Source organism: Cherax quadricarinatus, chromosome 54 (genome assembly GCF_038502225.1).
Source record: "Cherax quadricarinatus isolate ZL_2023a chromosome 54, ASM3850222v1, whole genome shotgun sequence".
In the NCBI taxonomy this organism is placed as follows: domain Eukaryota; kingdom Metazoa; phylum Arthropoda; class Malacostraca; order Decapoda; family Parastacidae; genus Cherax; species Cherax quadricarinatus.
Genome location: NC_091345.1, coordinates 17,020,121 through 17,041,383, shown reverse-complemented (window position 1 = coordinate 17,041,383; position 21,263 = coordinate 17,020,121). Strand labels below are relative to the sequence as shown.

General features: G+C 40.5%; 1 protein-coding gene across 1 annotated transcript in view; it reads right to left on the bottom strand.

Annotated features, from left to right (window-relative positions):
- LOC128699229 (small G protein signaling modulator 3 homolog) overlaps window positions 1-21,263 on the bottom strand; it is a 99,484-nt gene that overhangs the window by 41,770 nt on the left and 36,451 nt on the right. The window contains exons 11-12 of the mRNA XM_053791837.2: window positions 20,077-20,227; window positions 15,577-15,703 (exon numbers count right to left, since the gene is read on the bottom strand). Coding sequence (XP_053647812.2) covers window positions 15,577-15,703; window positions 20,077-20,227 — 278 coding nt within the window. The remainder of the gene's footprint in view (window positions 1-15,576; window positions 15,704-20,076; window positions 20,228-21,263) is intronic.

The window sequence follows — 21,263 nt, the reverse complement described above, 5'->3', positions numbered from 1 at the left end:
TGAAAACATTCACTTCTTCCATACTCCTCCTCCCCAATTTGATATCCAATTTTCTTTATCTAAATCATTTGATACCCTCATCACCTTACTCTTTTCTATGTTCACTTTCAACTTTCTACCTTTACACACATTCCCAAACTCATCCACTAACCTTTGGAATTTTTCTTTAGAATATCCCATAAGCACAGTATCATCAGCAAAAAGTAACTGTGTCAATTCCCATTTTGAATTTGATTCCCCAAAATTTAATCCCACCCCTCTCCCGAACACCCTAGCATTTACTACCTTTACAACCCCATCTATAAATATATTAAACAACGATGGTGACATTACACATCCCTGTCTAAGACCTACTTTTACCGGGAAGTAGTCTCCCTCTCTTCTACACACCCTAACCTGAGCCTATCCTCATAAAAGCTCTTTACAGCATTTAGTAACTTACCACCTATTCCATATACTTGCAACATCTGCGACATTGCTCCTCTATCCACTATCATATGCCTTTTCTAAATCCATAAATGAAATAAAAACTTCCCTACCTTTATCTAAATACTGTTCACATATATGCTTCAATGTAAACACTTGATCTACACATCCCCTACCCACTCTGAAACCTCCTTGCTCATCCGCAATCCTCCATTCTGTCTTACCTCTAATTCTTTCAATTATAACTCTACCGTACACTTTTCCTGGTATACTCAGTAAACTTATTCCTCTATAATTTTTAGTCTCTTTTGTCCCCTTTCCCTTTATATAAAGGGACTATACATGCTCTCCGCCAATCCCTAGGTACCTTCCCCTCTTTCATACATTTATTAAACAAAAGTACCAACCACTCCAACACTATATCCCCCCCTGCTTTTAACATTTCTGTCATGATCCCATCAGTTCCAGCTGCTTTACCCCCTTTCATTCTACGTAATGCCTCACGTACCTCCCTCACACTTACATTCTGCTCTTCTTCACTCCTTTAAGATGGTATACCTCCCTGACCAGTGCATGAAATTACTGCCTCTCTTTCTTCCTTAACATTTAAAAGTTCCTCAAAATATTCTCGCCATCTACCTAATACCTCCATCTCCCCATCTACTAACTCCCCTACTCTGTTTTTAACTGACAAATCCATACTTTCCCTAGGCTTTCTTAACTTGTTTAACTCACTCCAAAATTTTTACTTATTTTCATTAAAATTTCTTGACAGTGCCTCTCCCACTCTTTCATCTGCTCTCCTTCTGCACTCTCTCACCACTCTCTTTACCTTTCTTTTACTCTCCATATACTCTGCTCTTCTTATAACACTTCTGCTTTGTAAAAACCTCTCATAAGCTACCTTTTTCTCTTTTATCACACCCTTTACTTCATCATTCCACCAATCACTCCTCTTTCCTCCTGCCCCCACCCTCCTATAACCACAAACTTCTGCCCCACATTCTAATACTGCTTTTTTAAAACTATTCCAACTCTCTTCAACCCCCCCACTACTCATCTTTGCACTAGCCCACCTTTCTGCCAATAGTCGCTTATATCTCACCCGAACTTCCTCCTCCCTTAGTTTATACACTTTCACCTCCGTCTTACTTGTTGTTGCCACCTTCCTCTTTTCCCATCTACCTCTTACTCTAACTGTAGCTACAACTAAATAATGATCCGATATATCAGTTGCCCCTCTATAAACATGTACATCCTGGAGCCTACCCATCAACCTTTTATCCACCAATACATAATCTAATAAACTACTTTCATTACATGCTACATAAGATAAGAGATAAGATTTCGTTCGGATTTTTAACCCCGGAGGGTTAGCCACCCAGGATAACCCAAGAAAGTCAGTGCGTCATCGAGGACTGTCTAACTTATTTCCATTGGGGTCCTTAATCTTGTCCCCCAGGATGCGACCCACACCAGTCGACTAACACCCAGGTACCTATTTGCTGCTAGGTGAACAGGACAACAGGTGTAAAGAAACGTGTCGAAATGTTTCCACCCACCGGGAATCGAACCCGGGCCCTCCGTGTGTGAAGCGGGAGCTTTAGCCACCAGGCCACCTACATCATACCTTGTATATTTATTTATCCTCTTTTTCATAAAATATGTATTACTTATTACCAAATCTCTTTCTACACATCGCTCAATTAAAGGCTCCCCATTTACATTTACCCCTGGCACCCCAAATTTACCTACTACTCCCTCTATAACATTTTTACCCACTTTAGCATTGAAATCCCCAACCACCATTACTCTCACACTTGATTCAAAACTCCCCCTGCATTCACTCAACATTTCCCAAAATCTCTCTCTCCTCTACACTTCTCTCTTCTCCAGGTGCATACACGCTTATTATAACCCACTTTTCACATCCAATCTTTATTTTACTCCACATAATCCTTGAATTAATACATTTATAGTCCCTCTTTTCCTGCCATAGCTTATCCTTCAACATTATTGCTACTCCTTCTTTAGCTCTAACTATTTGAAACCCCTGACCTAATCCCATTTATTCCTCTCCATTGAAACTCCCACCCCCTTCAGCTTTGTTTCACTTAAAGCCAGGACATCCAGCTTCTTCTCATTCATAACATCCACAATCATCTCTTTCTTATCATTTGCACAACATCCACGCACATTCAGACTTCCCACTTTGACAATTTTCTTCTTCTTATTCTTTTTAGTAATCTTTACAGGAAAAGGGGTTACTAGCCCATTGTTCCCGGCATTTTAGTTGACTTTTACAACACGCATGGCTTACGGAGGAAAGATTCTTATTCCACTTCCCCATAGATATAAAAGGAAAAGTAATAAGACCAGGAACTATTAAGATAAAATCAAAGAAAACTCAGATTAGTGTGTATAATTAAATGTGTACATGTATGTGTAGTGTGACCTAAGTGTAAGTAGAAGCAGCAAGACATACCTGTAATCTTGCATATTTATGAGACAGACAAAAGACATCAGCAATCCTACCATCATGTAAAACAATCACAGGCTTTCGTTTTACACTCACTTGGCAGGACGGTAGCACCTCCCTGGGCGGTTGCTGTCTACCAACCTACTACCTACATAAATAAATTTATATATATATATATATATATGACACACACACACACACACACACACACACACACACACACACACACACACACACACACACACACACACACACACACACACACACACACAGTGGTCCCCTGCTTTTCGTAGTTCCCGGCAATCGTAAAATTCGCCAATCATAGGGGTATTTTCGTATAAACATGTACTCGATTTTCATAGGTTGACTCGCGAGTCGTAGTTCATCCAGGACGCGTACGCACGGCGTGGGCCAGGGCGGCAGCCAGTCTGGAATTGTTTACCAGTGAGCGAAGGTCCCCTCGCGTGCTCCAGCAAAATATTTCATAATATTCCATTTATTTTAGTGTTTGCAAGTACAGTGGATCCCCGCATACCGATTTTAATCCGTGCAAGAAGGGTCATTGTTATGCGAAATAATCGGTATGCGAATGAATTTTCCCCATAAGAAATAATGGAAATCAAATTAATCCGTGCAAGACACCCAAAAGTATGAAAAAAAAATTTTTACCACATGAAATATACATTTTCCTACACACAAAGAGAAGGATACATGCACAATAGTAGAGTATTACATGCACAGTATATATTGTGCATGTACTAGTCTACTAAATGAAGAATAAATGACACTTACCTTTATTGAAGATGCAGCAATGACTGATGAGACACTGTGTCCTGGGAGTGCCTTTTCCTCCTGAGTACTGTAGGTCCTGTTTGGCATTTTCTTCCAGAACAGGCCTTATCACACTGTGTATGCCACTACGATTCTTAAATATCTCAAACCAACCTTTGCTGGCTTTAAATTCACCAATATGAGCACTAGTTCCAGGCATTTTTCCCTGTTCACCTGGGTGTTAGTCGACTGGTGTGGGTTGCATCCTGGTAGACAAGATTAAGGACCCCAATGGAAATAAGTTAGACAGTCTTCAATGACACTGACTTTTTTGGGTTATCCTGGGTGGCAAATCCTCTGGGGTTAATTGTTTCTTGGTATTCTCAATAAGCCACACCAACAACGGTGCTACAGCAGCAGCAGCAGCAGCTGACGGTGGTACAGCAGCAACAGACGATGCTACAGCAGCAGCAGACGATGCTACAGCAGCAGCAGACGATGCTACAGCAGCAGCAGACGATGCTACAGCAGCAGCAGACGATGCTACAGCAGCAGCAGACGATGCTACAGCAGCAGCAGACGATGCTACAGCAGCAGCAGACGATGCTACAGCAGCAGCAGCAGCTGACGGTGGTACAGCAGCAACAGACGATGCTACAGCAGCAGCAGACGATGCTACAGCAGCAGCAGCAGCTGACAGTGCAGCAGCAGCAGCAGCAGCAGCAGCTGTACCACCAATAGTAGCGATGGTTGATTGGGGTTTATTATACAACCTGGCCAGCTCGGAGACACGCACTCCACTTTCATACTTATCAATGATCTTTTTCTTCATCTCTATTGTAATTCTCACCCTTATTGCTGTAGGGTTGGCACTAGAAGCTTTCTTGGGGCCCATGGTCACTTATTTTCCAGAAAAAGCACTGAAAACACTGTAATAATACGAAATATTCCGATTGTATGCTTGGATGTTACCGCGGAGGCTGGCTGGTAAACAATGCCACCGGCGGCACATGTGAGGCTGGCTGAGGGCGCACATTGGACGCGTCTCGGACGAAAATCGGTGAGTGGGTTTTTAAGCGGTATGCGAGGCAAAATTTTTGCGATTAAAGCAAGCGGTATGCGGATTAATCGTTATGTGATGCCATCGGTATGCGGGGGTCCACTGTACTAAATAAGCTACCATGGCTCCAAAGAAAGCTCCTAGTGCCAAGCCTGTGGTAAAGAAGGTGAGAAATATGACTGAATTTAAGAAAACCATCATTGAACAATATGAAAGTGGTACAAGTGTGGCCGAACTGTCCAGGATGTATAAGAAACCCTACACAACCTTATGTTCCATAGTGGCCAAGAAAAATGAAATAAAGGATGCTATTGTTGCAAAGGGAGTAACTATGCTGACAAAAATGAGATCACCAGTACTGGAAGAGGTTGAGAAGTTATTATTGGTGTGGATAAATGAGAAACAATTAGCAGGAGATACTCTTATGACTTCGTTTATTTGTGAAAAGGCTAGGCAGTTGCATGAAGATTTGGTAAAGAAATTGCCTGCAAATAGTGGTGAAGTGAGTGGATTTAAGGCCAGCAAAGGCTGGTTTGAGAGATTTAAGAACCGTACTGGCATACACAGTGTGGTAAGGCATGGTGAAGCTGCCAGTTCGGACCACAAGGTGGCTGAAAAATATGTGCATGAATTCCAGGAGTACATAGAGGCTGAAGGACTGAAACCTGAACAAGTGTTCAATTGTGACGAAACAGGCCTCTTTTGGAAGAAAATGCCAAAGAGGACCTTCATTACACAAGAGGAAAAGGCAATGCCAGGACATAAGCCTATGAAAGACAGGCTGACGCTAATGTTCTGCTCTAATGCTAGTGGGGATTTCGAAGTGAACCCATTACTAGTGTACCATTCTGAAAATCCCAGAGTGTTCAGGAAAAACAATGTTATGAAGAGTAAATTGTGTGTTTTGGAAATCTAATAGTAAGGCATGGGTCACGAGGGAAATTTTCGTCGAGTGGTTCAATGAAGTGTTTGGCCCTAGTGTGAAGGAGTATCTCCTGGAAAAGAAATTGGATCTCAAGTGCGTGCTAGTAATGGACAATGCGCCTGCTCATCTTCCAAACTTGGATGACCTAATTTTCGAGGAGTTTGGGTTCATCACAGTAAAGTTCTTGCCCCCGAATACCACTCCTCTCCTCCAACCCATGGACCAGCAGGTTATTGCAAACTTTAAAAAACTCTACACAAAAGCAATGTTTCACAGGTGCTTGACTGTGACCACAGACACTCACTTGACCCTAAGGGAATTTTGGAGAAAACACTTCAGCATCCTCCACTGCATAACCCTTATAGGTATGGCTTGGGAGGGAGTGACTACCAGGACTTTGAACTCTGCCTGGAGAAAATTGTGGCCAGATTGTGTCGACAAGAGGGATTTTGAAGGATTTGGGACTGACCCAATGAGCCTATGTCTGTTGTAAAATCAATTGTGGCACTGGGGAGTTCCATGGGGTTGGATGTGAGTTTGGAGGATGTGGAAGAATTGGTGGAAGACCACGAAGAAGAGCTCACCACTGAGGAGCTGCAAGAGCTTCAGCAGGAAGAGCAACACATCGCAGCTCAGAATCTTGCTGCAGAGGAGGAGGAAGAGAGATGGAAGAAGGTGCCTTCTTCAGAAATTAAAGAGATTTTTACAATGTGGGGTAAGATGGAAAGCTTTATGGAGAAACATCACCCTAACAAGGTTGTTGCAAGCCAGGTTGGCAACATGTACAGTGACAAAGTCTTGGGCCATTTTAGGGAAGTGTTAAAGAGATGCCAGAAACAGAGCTCTCTCCACAGTTATTTTATGAGACAGGACTCCAGTGACTCTCAAGGTGGTCCTAGTGGCATTAAGAAACAGAGAAGAGAAGCAACCCCAGAAAAGCAAATGGTACCTGAGGTGTTGATGGAAGGGGATTCCCCTTCCAAACTATAAACAATCCACTCTCTCTCCTCCTCCAGTCTCCCATACACTAAGAAGAATCTCCAATAAAGGTAAGTGTTATGCTGTTAATGTTTCATTCATCATTTCCCATTGTATTGTTTATGTACTACATGTATATTTCATGTTAAAAATTTTTTTTGTTTTAATACTTCTGGATGTCAGGAACGGATTAATTGTATTTACATTATTTCTTATGGGGAAAATTGATTCATAAATCGTAAATTTCGTTTATAGTAACGGCTCCAGGAATGGATTAATTACGAACAACGAGGGACCACTGTATATACATGTATACATGTATATATATATATATATATATATATACACACATGAATGTTTGGTGCCCCAATATATTGTAGGGAAATATAATACAATACTGCTTCCTTAACTTGTTGAACCATGAACAATTATAAAATACATGAAAACGTCGTAAATTGTACTAAATATATACATGTTATGCTTTAATAACATGTATGTTATTAAATACCACAGACTCCACCACTGCCTCCACCACTTCCTCAACCACTGCAAGTCCCTACTACCCTCCCACCAACCCCGCAACTGGCAGCCAGCCCTCCCACCACTCAATGTGGCGAATGTTTTGTTTGTTCATTATTTGCTATTAAACTACAGTATAAATAATGTAAACCCATTCATGACTGCATATTGGAATGGCTATTCGGACAGAAATTGGACGGTGACATGTGTTTACTCTTGAGCACAACAAAGAATCAAACATTTCTGCTACTGCTAATAATAACAATAGTAATAATAACAACAATAGTAATAACAATAGTAATAATAATAATAACAATGACAATAACAATAATGATAACGATAACGATAATGATGATAATGATAATAATAATAATAATAATAATAATACGATATAATTGAAGAAGGAAATTGTACAAAAATACGAGGGAGTGGTTGAAACATCGTCAGTGTGACTTTGTTTATGCTGGAGTGAGCATTAGTCTCCGTGCCCTTCCAAACATTTCACAATAATTCAGCAGTTGAGGCAGTGGTATTTAATAACATATATGTTATAAATAATAATAGTACATATTAATAACATGTATTATTATTATTAATAGCATGTATGTTATTAAATACCACTGCCTCAATCGCTAACTCAACAGTTGCCTCACCCACTGCCTCAATCGCTGCCTCAACAGCTGCCTCACCCACTGCCTCAATCGCTGCCTCACCCACTGCTTCAATCGCTGCCTCACCCACTGCCTCAATCGCTGCCTCAATCGCTGTCTCAACAGCTGCCTCACCCACTGCCTCAATCGCTGCCTCAACCACTGCCTCAATCGCTGCCTCAACCACTGCCTCAATCGCTGCCTCAATCGCTGCCTCAATCGCTGCCTCAACAGCTGCCTCAACCACTGCCTTAACAGCTGCCTCACCCACTGCCTCAATCGCTGCCTCACCCACTGCCTCAATCGCTGCCTCACCCACTGCCTCAATCACTGCCTCAATCACTGCCTCAACCACTGCCTCAATCGCTGCCTCAACCACTGCCTCAATCGCTGCCTCAATCACTGCCTCAATCACTGCCTCATCCACTGCCTCAATCGCTGCCTCAACCACTGCCTCAACCACTGCCTCAACCACTGCCTCAACCACTGCCTCAACCACTGCCTCAACCACTGCCTCAACCACTGCCTCAACCACTGCCTCAACCACTGCCTCAACCACTGCCTCAACAGCTGCCTCAACAGCTGCCTCAACAGCTGCCTCAACAGCTGCCTCAACAGCTGCCTCAACAGCTGCCTCAACAGCTGCCTCAACAGCTGCCTCAACAGCTGCCTCAACAGCTGCCTCAACAGCTGCATCAATCGCTGCATCAATCGCTGCCTCTACCACTCCAGTCGCACTCAATCTACAAACACCAAACACAATGAATTATTGTGAAATGTTTGGAAGGGCACGGAGACTAGTGCTCACTCCAGCATAAACAAAGCCACACTGACGATGTGTCAACCACTCCCTCGTATTTCTGTACAACTTCCTTCTTCAATATTATCATATTTATTATTATTATTATTATTATTTTTATTATTATTATTATTATTATTATTGTTATTATTAGCAGTAGCAGAAATGTTCGATTCTTTGCTGTGTTCAAGAGTAAACACATGATGTCACCGTCTAATACCTGCCCGAATAGCCATTCCAATATGCAGTCATGAATGGGTTTACATTATTTATACTGTAGTTTAATAGCAAATAATGAACAAACAAAACACTCACCACACTGAGTAGTGGGAGGGCTGGCTGCCAGTTGCGGGGGTCGGTGGGAGGGTAGTAGGGACTCGCAGGTGGCGGGAAACTTGAATATGATTTGGCAGCTGGGAATTTGGTGGCTGGGAATTTGGTGGTTGGGAATTCGCGAATGTGTGAAGCCCGCGAAAGCTGAAAACGTGAATGATGAGGGAGACCTGTATATATACACACACACACACACACACACACACACAGTGGGGCCCCACTCATATGGCAGGTTAGGTTCCAGGCTACCGGCATAAAGCAGAAATTGCTGTAAAGTGGAACGCCTCTTTTTTTTTTCTACTTATAAATGCACATAAATGTTAGATAGTAGGTTGGTAGACAGCAACCACCCAGGGAAGTACTACCGTCCTGCCAGATGACTGTGAAACAAAAACCTGTAACTGTTTTGCATGATGGTAGGATTGCTGGTTTCTTTTTCTGTCTCATAAACACGCTAAGATAACAGGGATATCTTGCTACTCCTACTTACACTTTGGTCACACTTCACAGACACGCACATGCATATATATATATACATACATCTAGGTTTTTCTCCTTTTTCTAAATAGCTCTTGTTCTTTTTTATTTCTTCTATTGTCCATGGGGAAGTGGAAAAGAATCTTTCCTCCGTAAGCCATGCGTGTCGTATGAGGCGACTAAAATGCCGGGAGCAATGGGCTAGTAACCCCTTCTCCTGTATACAATTACTAAAAAAGAGAAGAAGAAAAACTTTATAAAACTGGGTTGCTTAAATGTGCGTGGATGCAGTGCGGATGACAAGAAACAGATGATTGCTGATGTTATGAATGAAAAGAAGTTGGATGTCCTGGCCCTAAGCGAAACAAAGCTGAAGGGGGTAGGAGAGTTTCAGTGGGGGGAAATAAATGGGATTAAATCTGGAGTATCTGAGAGAGTTAGAGCAAAGGAAGGGGTAGCAGTAATGTTAAATGATCAGTTATGGAAGGAGAAAAGAGAATATGAATGTGTAAATTCAAGAATTATGTGGATTAAAGTAAAGGTTGGATGCGAGAAGTGGGTCATAATAAGCGTGTATGCACCTGGAGAAGAGAGGAATGCAGAGGAGAGAGAGAGATTTTGGGAGATGTTAAGTGAATGTATAGGAGCCTTTGAACCAAGTGAGAGAGTAATTGTGGTAGGGGACTTGAATGCTAAAGTAGGAGAAACTTTTAGAGAGGGTGTGGTAGGTAAGTTTGGGGTGCCAGGTGTAAATGATAATGGGAGCCCTTTGATTGAACTTTGTATAGAAAGGGGTTTAGTTATAGGTAATACATATTTTAAGAAAAAGAGGATAAATAAGTATACACGATATGATGTAGGGCGAAATGACTGTAGTTTGTTGGATTATGTATTGGTAGATAAAAGACTGTTGAGTAGACTTCAGGATGTACATGTTTATAGAGGGGCCACAGATATATCAGATCACTTTCTAGTTGTAGCTACACTGAGAGTAAAAGGTAGATGGGATACAAGGAGAATAGAAGCATCAGGGAAGAGAGAGGTGAAGGTTTATAAACTAAAAGAGGAGGCAGTTAGGGTAAGATATAAACAGCTATTGGAGGATAGATGGGCTAATGAGAGCATAGGCAATGGGGTCGAAGAGGTATGGGGTAGGTTTAAAAATGTAGTGTTAGAGTGTTCAGCAGAAGTTTGTGGATACAGGAAAGTGGGTGCGGGAGGGAAGAGGAGCGATTGGTGGAATGATGATGTAAAGAGAGTAGTAAGGGAGAAAAAGTTAGCATATGAGAAGTTTTTACAAAGTAGAAGTGATGCAAGGAGGGAAGAGTATATGGAGAAAAAGAGAGAAGTTAAGAGAGTGGTGAAGCAATGTAAAAAGAGAGCAAATGAGAGAGTGGGTGAGATGTTATCAACAAATTTTGTTGAAAATAAGAAAAAGTTTTGGAGTGAGATTAACAAGTTAAGAAAGCCTAGAGAACAAATGGATTTGTCAGTTAAAAATAGGAGAGGAGAGTTATTAAATGGAGAGTTAGAGGTATTGGGAAGATGGAAGGAATATTTTGAGGAATTGTTAAATGTTGATGAAGATAGGGAAGCTGTGATTTCGTGTATAGGGCAAGGAGGAATAACATCTTGTAGGAGTGAGGAAGAGCCAGTTGTGAGTGTGGGGGAAGTTCGTGAGGCAGTAGGTAAAATGAAAGGGGGTAAGGCAGCCGGGATTGATGGGATAAAGATAGAAATGTTAAAAGCAGGTGGGGATATAGTTTTGGAGTGGTTGGTGCAATTATTTAATAAATGTATGGAAGAGGGTAAGGTACCTAGGGATTGGCAGAGAGCATGCATAGTTCCTTTGTACAAAGGCAAAGGGGATAAAAGAGAGTGCAAAAATTATAGGGGGATAAGTCTGTTGAGTGTACCTGGTAAAGTGTATGGTAGAGTTATAATTGAAAGAATTAAGAGTAAGACGGAGAATAGGATAGCAGATGAACAAGGAGGCTTTAGGAAAGGTAGGGGGTGTGTGGACCAGGTGTTTACAGTGAAACATATAAGTGAACAGTATTTAGATAAGGCTAAAGAGGTCTTTGTGGCATTTATGGATTTGGAAAAGGCGTATGACAGGGTGGATAGGGGGGCAATGTGGCAGATGTTGCAAGTGTATGGTGTAGGAGGTAGGTTACTGAAAGCAGTGAAGAGTTTTTACGAGGATAGTGAGGCTCAAGTTAGAGTATGTAGGAAAGAGGGAAATTTTTTCCCAGTAAAAGTAGGCCTTAGACAAGGATGTGTGATGTCACCGTGGTTGTTTAATATATTTATAGATGGGGTTGTAAGAGAAGTAAATGCGAGGGTCTTGGCAAGAGGCGTGGAGTTAAAAGATAAAGAATCACACACAAAGTGGGAGTTGTCACAGCTGCTCTTTGCTGATGACACTGTGCTCTTGGGAGATTCTGAAGAGAAGTTGCAGAGATTGGTGGATGAATTTGGTAGGGTGTGCAAAAGAAGAAAATTAAAGGTGAATACAGGAAAGAGTAAGGTTATGAGGATAACAAAAAGATTAGGTGATGAAAGATTGAATATCAGATTGGAGGGAGAGAGTATGGAGGAGGTGAACGTATTCAGATATTTGGGAGTGGACGTGTCAGCGGATGGGTCTATGAAAGATGAGGTGAATCATAGAATTGATGAGGGAAAAAGAGTGAGTGGTGCACTTAGGAGTCTGTGGAGACAAAGAACTTTGTCCTTGGAGGCAAAGAGGGGAATGTATGAGAGTATAGTTTTACCAACGCTCTTATATGGGTGTGAAGCGTGGGTGATGAATGTTGCAGCGAGGAGAAGGCTGGAGGCAGTGGAGATGTCATGTCTGAGGGCAATGTGTGGTGTGAATATAATGCAGAGAATTCGTAGTTTGGAAGTTAGGAGGAGGTGCGGGATTACCAAAACTGTTGTCCAGAGGGCTGAGGAAGGGTTGTTGAGGTGGTTCGGACATGTAGAGAGAATGGAGCGAAACAGAATGACTTCAAGAGTGTATCAGTCTGTAGTGGAAGGAAGGCGGGGTAGGGGTCGGCCTAGGAAGGGTTGGAGGGAGGGGGTAAAGGAGGTTTTGTGTGCGAGGGGCTTGGACTTCCAGCAGGCATGCGTGAGCGTGTTTGATAGGAGTGAATGGAGACAAATGGTTTTTAATACTTGACGTGCTGTTGGAGTGTGAGCAAAGTAACATTTATGAAGGGATTCAGGGAAACCGGCAGGCCGGACTTGAGTCCTGGAGATGGGAAGTACAGTGCCTGCACTCTGAAGGAGGGGTGTTAATGTTGCAGTTTAAAAACTGTAGTGTAAAGCACCCTTCTGGCAAGACAGTGATGGAGTGAATGATGGTGAAAGTTTTTCTTTTTCGGGCCACCCTGCCTTGGTGGGAATCGGCCGGTGTGATAAAAAAAATAAAATAAAAACAAGCTTACACTAAAAAATACTATTAAGTTAGCAATAGAACTAGGCATTAATGAAACAATAAAAAAGTAAAATAGTACACATATAGTACACTCATTACTACTACTTTCAACACCGACCGTAGCCCACCGAGGCAGGGTGGCACAAAAAGAAAAACGAAAGTTTCTCTTTTTAAATTTAGTAATTTATACAGGAGAAGGGGTTACTAACCTCTTGCTCCTGGCATTTTAGTCTCCTCTTACAACACACATGGCTTACGGAGGAAGAATTCTGTTCCACTTCCCCATGGAGATATCAGGAAATAAACAAGAACAAGAACTAGTAAGAAAATAAAAGAAAACCCAGAGGGGTGTGTGTGTATATATACAGTGGACCCCCGGTTTATGATATTTTTTCATTCCAGAAGTATATTCAGGTGCCAGTACTGACCGAATCTGTTCCCATAAGGAATATTGTGAATTAGATTAGTTCATTTCAGACCCCCAAACATACACATACAAACACACTTACATAATTGGTCCCATTGGGAGGTGATCGTAAAGCGGGGGTCCACTGTATATATATGCTTGTACATGTATGTGCAGTGTGACCTAAGTGTAAGAAGAAGTAGCAAGACATGCCTGAAATCTTGCATGTCTACGAGACAGAAAAAAAGACACCAGCAATCCTATCATCATGTAAAACAATTACAGGTTTCCGTTTTACACTCACTTGGCAGGACGGTAGTACCTTCCTGGGCGGTTGCTGTCTACCAACCTGCTACCTATAACACTCATTACTTACCTTAAAATATTTGTAGTCTTAATGTAGGGCGAGAGGCGAGTAAACGAGATAAAATAAATAAACAAGAGAAAGAATGAGTAAATGAGAGAGGGGACAGATGCTGAGGATGTAAACAAACACACATTTGTATTATTATAATAATAATAAACATAAGAATGAGTGTGAGCAGGGTAATATTTAGTGAAGGGATTCAGGGAAACCGGTTATTTTTATACAGCTGGACTTTAGTACTGGAAATGGGAAGTAGTACAATGCCTGCGCTTTAAAGGAGTTTGGGATATTGGCAGTTTGGAGGGATATGTTATATATCTTTATATATGCTTCTAAACTGTTGTATCTGGGATGAATCCATGCTTGAGGCTGACTGACGTGCCCGGGCTGGGAAAGTAACATGGCTTGTGAACTTAATCTATGCAATGGATTAAAGAGACCAAGATGTGTAGTTTCAAGAGGTAGCAAGAGACCAGGTGTACTACTGACTAGAAGCAACTTTTTATGCAATGTTCTGTTCATAACAATACAAAATGTCATATTGGCTCATTAGTGAAGCAGCAGATAATCATGAATTGTCTAACTAGTGCTAACATTAGTACTGGGCCTAGAGTTCCCGAGTCATAGTTCTGTTTACATCCAACACATGGGCTGGTGTATTTCTAGTTAATTCACAAGCACTGCTGGCAATAAGATACCTATACAACTACCCTTTTGGATGGACAACTTGCAAATACAGGGGGGCACTTAAACCAAAAATAATATAGTCATCCTTAAAAATTCAAAGAATGGATGGGGTTTGTATCCATGGCAAGAGAGTTCTAAAACTAAAGCAGCTAGTGCGTTAACCACTGGGCCAGCTGGCTCTATTAAAATTCATCCAACTAGATTTATTTCTATACACCATAGGGAGGTTAGCATAGGCCACCACTGACCACAAATGCAGGTTTTTACAGACAAACCCCACACCAGTTAATGTCAATATTTACTATATTAGTGCGATACTTTTTTTCCCCCGACAACAGCTGTCTCCCAAGTGAAGGCAGAGTGTCCCAAAGCAGAAGAAAAAATTTTCTTTTGACATTTTGTGATTTATACAGAAAAGGTTACTAGCCCCTTGCTCCAGGCATTTTAGTCGCCTCTTACGACACAGGTGGCTTACTGAGAAAGGCTTCTCAGTAAGCCACCTGTGTCACAGATGTGTGTATATACTGTATACATATACATGAATATATGTGTAGTGTGACTCAAATGTATGCAGGAGCAGCAAGATGTGCCAGTTATCTTGTATATTACAGAGATATGGCTCTAAAACAAAAAACCTAAATCCAAAACAAAATTTATTATGCAGACATTTTGTATTATCTAGGTAGTAGGTTGGTAGATAGCAACCACCCAGGGAGGTACTACCGTCCTGCCAAGTAAGTGTAAAATGGAAGCCTGTAATTGCTTTACACGATGGTAGGATTGCTGTTGTCTTTTTTTCTGTCACATACACATGCAAGATTTCAGGTACGTCTTGCTACTTCTACTTAAACTTAGGTCACACTACACGTACATGTATATACACACCCCTCATTTTTTTCTTCTATTTTCTTTCTAGTTCTTTTTTATTTCCTTTTACCTCCATGAGGAAGTGGAACAGAATTCTTCCTCTGTAAGCCATGCGTGTTGTAAGAGGCGACTAAAATGCTGGGAGCAAGGGGCTAGTAACCCCTTCTCCTGTATATATTACTAAATGTAAAAGGAGAAACTTTCGTTTTTCCTTTTGGGCCACCCCGCCTAGGTGGGATACAGCCGGTGTGTTGAAAGAAGAAAGATTTTGTATTATTTGTGATCTTCAGTTTTGTAGGACCACTAAGAACACAACTGTCTTGAGAATTTGTAGGGATGATTGCACAGAACTCATTATCCACATGCACTCATTCTGATCATGCTTCTTACCAAGCAATGCTTTAGCTCGTCTGTGTCTTGATCTTGCTGTAGCCAAAAAATTGGGAAGATCATGTGCATGAGACTCCAAGGAATAGTCTGGTGTGAGTGTGGCAGAAGTGAAGTTTGGCTCAATACCCTGTAAAACAAATTGCTATTATAGGAAGTCTGTTGGATAATGCTTAGAAACACAAAGAAACTGTTATATATATGACAAGAATTTTGATTAAAAAAAAAGATATACATGCAAGCGTGCATGAGCGTGTTAGATAGGAGTGAATGGAGATGAATGATACTTGGGACCTGACGATCTGTTGGAGTGTGAGCAGGGTAATATTTAGTGAAGGGATTCAGGGAAACCGGTTATTTTCATAAAGTCGGACTTGAGTCCTGGAAATGGGAAGTACAATGCCTGCACTTTAAAGGAGGGGGTTGGGATATTGGCAGTTTGGAGGGATATGTTGTGTATCTTTATACATATATGCTTCTAGACTGTTGTATCCTGAGCACCTCTGCAAAAGCAGTGATAATGTGTGAGTGTGGTGAAAGTGTTGAATGATGATGAAAGTATTTTCTTTTTGGGGATTTTCTTTCTTTTTTGGGTCACCCTGCCTCGGTGGGAGACGACCGACTTGTTGAAGAAAAAAAAAAAAAAATTTAGGTATCTTTATTAAAAATCAATTTGTTGGTATTGTACAGCTTCTCCTCACTTAACGATGGAGTTCCATTCCTAAGACCACATCGGTAAACAAATTCATCGCTAAATGAGGAGCATACGTACTATAATGGTAGAGGGTTTGTGTCAACCATCTTTGATATTGTTTTAATGTCACCCTTGCACCACTTGTAACATTTCTGGCATATTTTTAAATGTTTATACAGTAGTGTACGGTATATTATAATAAACAGAATAGAGGAAATCAGCTCTAATATACATTATTTAGGCATGTATACTGGTCAGAGAGTCCGTCGTAAGTCTGATTTGTCTTTAAACGAGTACATCACAAAGTGAGGAGTTGTATATACCTTAGATTTGGTGAATCACAGTTGAACATGCAATGATTAATTTATTCTTTACATCTTCTCCTATCAATAACACAAGTTGAAGAGGGCTGGAATAGTTTTAAAAATGCAGTATTAGCATGTGGGGCAGAAGTTTGTGGTTATAGGAGGGTGGGGGCAGGAGGAAAGAGGAGTGATTGGTGGAATGATGAAGTAAAGGGTGTGATAAAAGAGAAAAAGGTAGCTTATGAGAGGCTTTTACAAAGCAGAAGTGTTATAAGAAGAGCAGAGTATATGGAGAGTAAAAGAAAGGTAAAGAGAGTGGTGAGAGAGTGCAAAAGGAGAGCAGATGATAGAGTGGGAGAGGCACTGTCAAGAAATTTTAATGAAAATAAGAAAAATTTTTGGAGTGAGTTAAACAAGTTAAGAAAGCCTAGGGAAAATATGGATTTGTTAGTTAAAAAACAGAGTAGGGGAGTTAGTAGATGGGGAGATGGAGGTATTAGGTAGATGGCGAGAATATTTTGAGGAACTTTTAAATGTTAAGGAAGAAACAGAGGCAGTAATTTCATGCACTGGTCAGGGAGGTATACCATCTTTTAGGAGTGAAGAAGAGAAGAATGTAAGTGTGGGGGAGGTACGTGAGGCATTACGTAAAATGAAAGGGGGTAAAGCAGCTGAAACTGATGGGATCATGACAGAAATGTTAAAAGCATGGGGGGATATAGTGTTGGAGTGGTTGGTACTTCTGTTTAATAAATGTATGAAAGAGGGGAAGGTACCTAGGGATTGGCGGAGAGCATGTATAGTCCCTTTATATAAAGGGAAAGGGGACAAAAGAGACTGTAAAAATTATAGAGGAATAAGCTTACTGAGTATACCAGGAAAAGTGTACGGTAGGGTTATAATTGAAAGAATTAGAGGTAAGACAGAATGGAGGATTGCGGATGAGCAAGGAGGTTTCAGAGTGGGTAGGGGATGTGTAGATCAAGTGTTTACATTGAAGCATATATGTGAACAGTATTTAGATAAAGGTAGGGAAGTTTTTATTGCATTTATGGATTTAGAAAAGGCATATGATAGAGTGGATAGAGGAGCAATGTGGCAGATGTTGCAAGTATATGGAATAGGTGGTAAGCTATTAAATGCTGTAAAGAGTTTTTATGAGGATAGTGAGGCTCAGGTTAGGGTGTGTAGAAGAGAGGGAGACTACTTCCCGGTAAAAGTAGGTCTTAGACAGGGATGTGTAATGTCACCATGGTTGTTTAATATATTTATAGATGGGGTTGTAAAGGAAGTAAATGCTAGGGTGTTCGGGAGAGGGGTGGGATTAAATTTTGGGGAATCAAATTCAAAATGGGAATTGACACAGTTACTTTTTGCTGATGATACTGTGCTTATGGGAGATTCTAAAGAAAAATTGCAAAGGTTAGTAGATGAGTTTGGGAATGTGTGTAAAGGTAGAAAGTTGAAAGTGAACATAGAAAAGAGTAAGGTGATGAGGGTATCAAATGATTTAGATAAAGAAAAATTGGATATCAAATTGGGGAGGAGGAGTATGGAAGAAGTGAATGTTTTCAGATACTTGGGAGTTGACGTGTCGGCGGATGGATTTATGAAGGATGAGGTTAATCATAGAATTGATGAGGGAAAAAAGGTGAGTGGTGCGTTGAGGTATATGTGGAGTCAAAAAACGTTATCTATGGAGGCAAAGAAGGGAATGTATGAAAGTATAGTAGTACCAACACTCTTATATGGGTGTGAAGCTTGGATGGTAAATGCAGCAGCGAGGAGACGGTTGGAGGCAGTGGAGATGTCCTGTTTAAGGGCAATGTGTGGTGTAAATATTATGCAGAAAATTCGGAGTGTGGAAATTAGGAGAAGGTGTGGAGTTAATAAAAGTATTAGTCAGAGGGCAGAAGAGGGGTTGTTGAGGTGGTTTGGTCATTTAGAGAGAATGGATCAAAGTAGAATGACATGGAAAGTATATAAATCTATAGGGGAAGGAAGGTGGGGTAGGGGTCGTCCTCGAAAGGGTTGGAGAGAGGGGGTAAAGGAGGTTTTGTGGGCAAGGGGCTTGGACTTCCAGCAAGCGTGCGTGAGCGTGTTAGATAGGAGTGAATGGAGACGAATGGTACTTGGGACCTGACGATCTGTTGGAGTGTGAGCAGGGTAATATTTAGTGAAGGGATTCAGGGAAACCGGTTATTTTCATATAGTCGGACTTGAGTCCTGGAAATGGGAAGTACAATGCCTGCACTTTAAAGGAGGGGTTTGGGATATTGGCAGTTTGGAGGGATATGTTGTGTGTCTTTATATGTGTATGCTTCTGGACTGTTGTATTCTGAGCACCTCTGCAAAAACAGTGATAATGTGCGAGTGTGGTGAAAGTGTTGAATGATGATGAAAGTATTTTCTTTTTGGGGATTTTCTTTCTTTTTTTTTGGGGTCACCCTGCCTCAGTGGGAAACGGCCGACTTGTTAAAAAAAAAAAAAAAAAAAAAATGTATATATTCAATGTCTTTGATACCCTCTTCCCTCCTTTATATGAAAGGTGCAGCAATAAAGGCACTGAGGCAGATGACCTAAGAAGAAAAATCAAAGTTTTTTTTTTTTCCAACGTACCAGCTGCATCCCACCGAGGTGGGGCGACCCATAAGAAAAAACAAAAGTTTCTCCTTTTAAATTTAGTAATATATACAGGAGAAGGGGTTACTAACCCCTTGCTCCTGGCATTTTAGTCGCCTCTTACGACATGCTTGGCTTACAGAGGAAGAATTCTGTTCCACTTCCCCATGGAGTTATTTTCTTATTATTCAGTTAAAGTCTGGCATATTAAAATTATTATAGAGCTTCTCTTCACTTAACAATGGAGTTCTGTGCCTAAGACCACATCGATAAACGAATTCATCGCTAGGTTAGAAGCATACTATAATAGTAGTGGGTGTGTGTTGACCATCTTTGATACTGTTTTAATGTCACCTTTACACCATTTATAACATTTCTGGTATATTTTTAAATGTTTAAACAGTAGTGGACTGTATATTGTAATAAACAGTAGAGGAAATTGGCTCTAATATACATTTAGGTATGCATACTGGTCAGAAAGCCTGTCATAAGTCCGAGTTATTGGTAAATAAGTACAACGTTAAGTGAGGAGAGGCTGTAATTAAAAAAATAAAAAAAGGACTATTTGCTCCTAACCATACATTATCAATCATTTTTAGCACTACCATTCCAGAAATCGGTAGGCAATAACCTAACTTACTTTATTCATTAAAATGTGCTTAACCCGTTAGGTCACACTGAGCTGAAATTTCAATGAGGAAATATCAGTACTTAAACCAAAGAAAATGTTGAACTCTTTGTTCATGGACTGTGTTTGGGAAATGATAATCCCCCAAAAACAATCCACCATCTCCTGGGAGGTTGGAGAAGGAAATGCACCCCCTCCCATAAAAAAAAAAAAAAAAACCACACACATGCTACACTTAAAAATATTGTGCTTACTTGAAAGTGTCTACCAACTTGAAGTATTGCTTCCCTCAAGTCAACGAGCAGCTCCGTCTGCCGAATGTTCTTGTTCCGAAGGTTGTCTGCATTTCTATCCTCTCCAAACAATATTATCTCCAGCATGGATTTACTTTTGTTCACCTGTCGTCTGAAAACAAATATTAAACCTATTACGAAAGTGTAACAGAAGAGTGTTCAGCTGCAACCTGCTTTAAAAAAAATGTTTGCTTTAAAAAAATGTTAAATTAACTAATCAAAATAATCGTACTTTTAGCACAGTTTAGGTTTATCATGTGCTTTTGTAATACGAATATATAATGTGTAAGAATCAATCAACATACTATACAATATCGTTTGTTTTTCCCTCGCATCAGCAGTCTCTCACCAAGGTATGGTGATCCATAAAGCTAACATTTACCATCATTTATTCAACAGTTGTCATGTCAGAAGTGTACAAACATCACAGTTCTAATGACTCTGCGAACTGTAACATCCTCAACCCTCCCTTAGAATACTGACACTGCACATCCCACCTTCAGGACTCAAATCTGGTTAACCCATTTCCCTAAATTCCTTCATGTATGTTTTTGTTTACACTCCAAAAGCAGATCAAATTTCCTTCAAAGTTTCACCAAAGGTAGTCCTTAATATATAAAGTTTCTAAGGTCAAGGAGTTACAATTTGGGTATTGATTAAGCCAAACAGGTAATTCTGCATATAAATTAGTACTGTATATTTTTATTTGTAAATATTTGATAAAAAAATCAAATGATACTGTTAAATTAAGTTAAAGAAAGGTTTTAAAAATAATCTTAAATTATCAGGAGAAAAGAACAGTCAAAAGATGTCCAAAGTGTAATTAACTCTCATGTATTAAAAATATAGGTGCATACTGGTATAGTATATAAAATTTCGAAGAAACATTTTCCACATTATACAAAAAGTAACATTCTGGAAGGATTTTTCACATTCTTTCCCAAAAAAAATTACCAGAAAATGGAAGGTTAATGACTAAACATGTGGACTTCATTAATTATATAGTTTATCATCACATTCAGGGGTAAGCACTAAACTCACTGGGGGGTCATACAGAACCTGGGAAAATGGGAGGAAATCGGGTTTGATTCAAAGAAAGGAAGGACAGACCCAACTCAAGCCCGAGGCACTTTTATTGTTTACCTGTA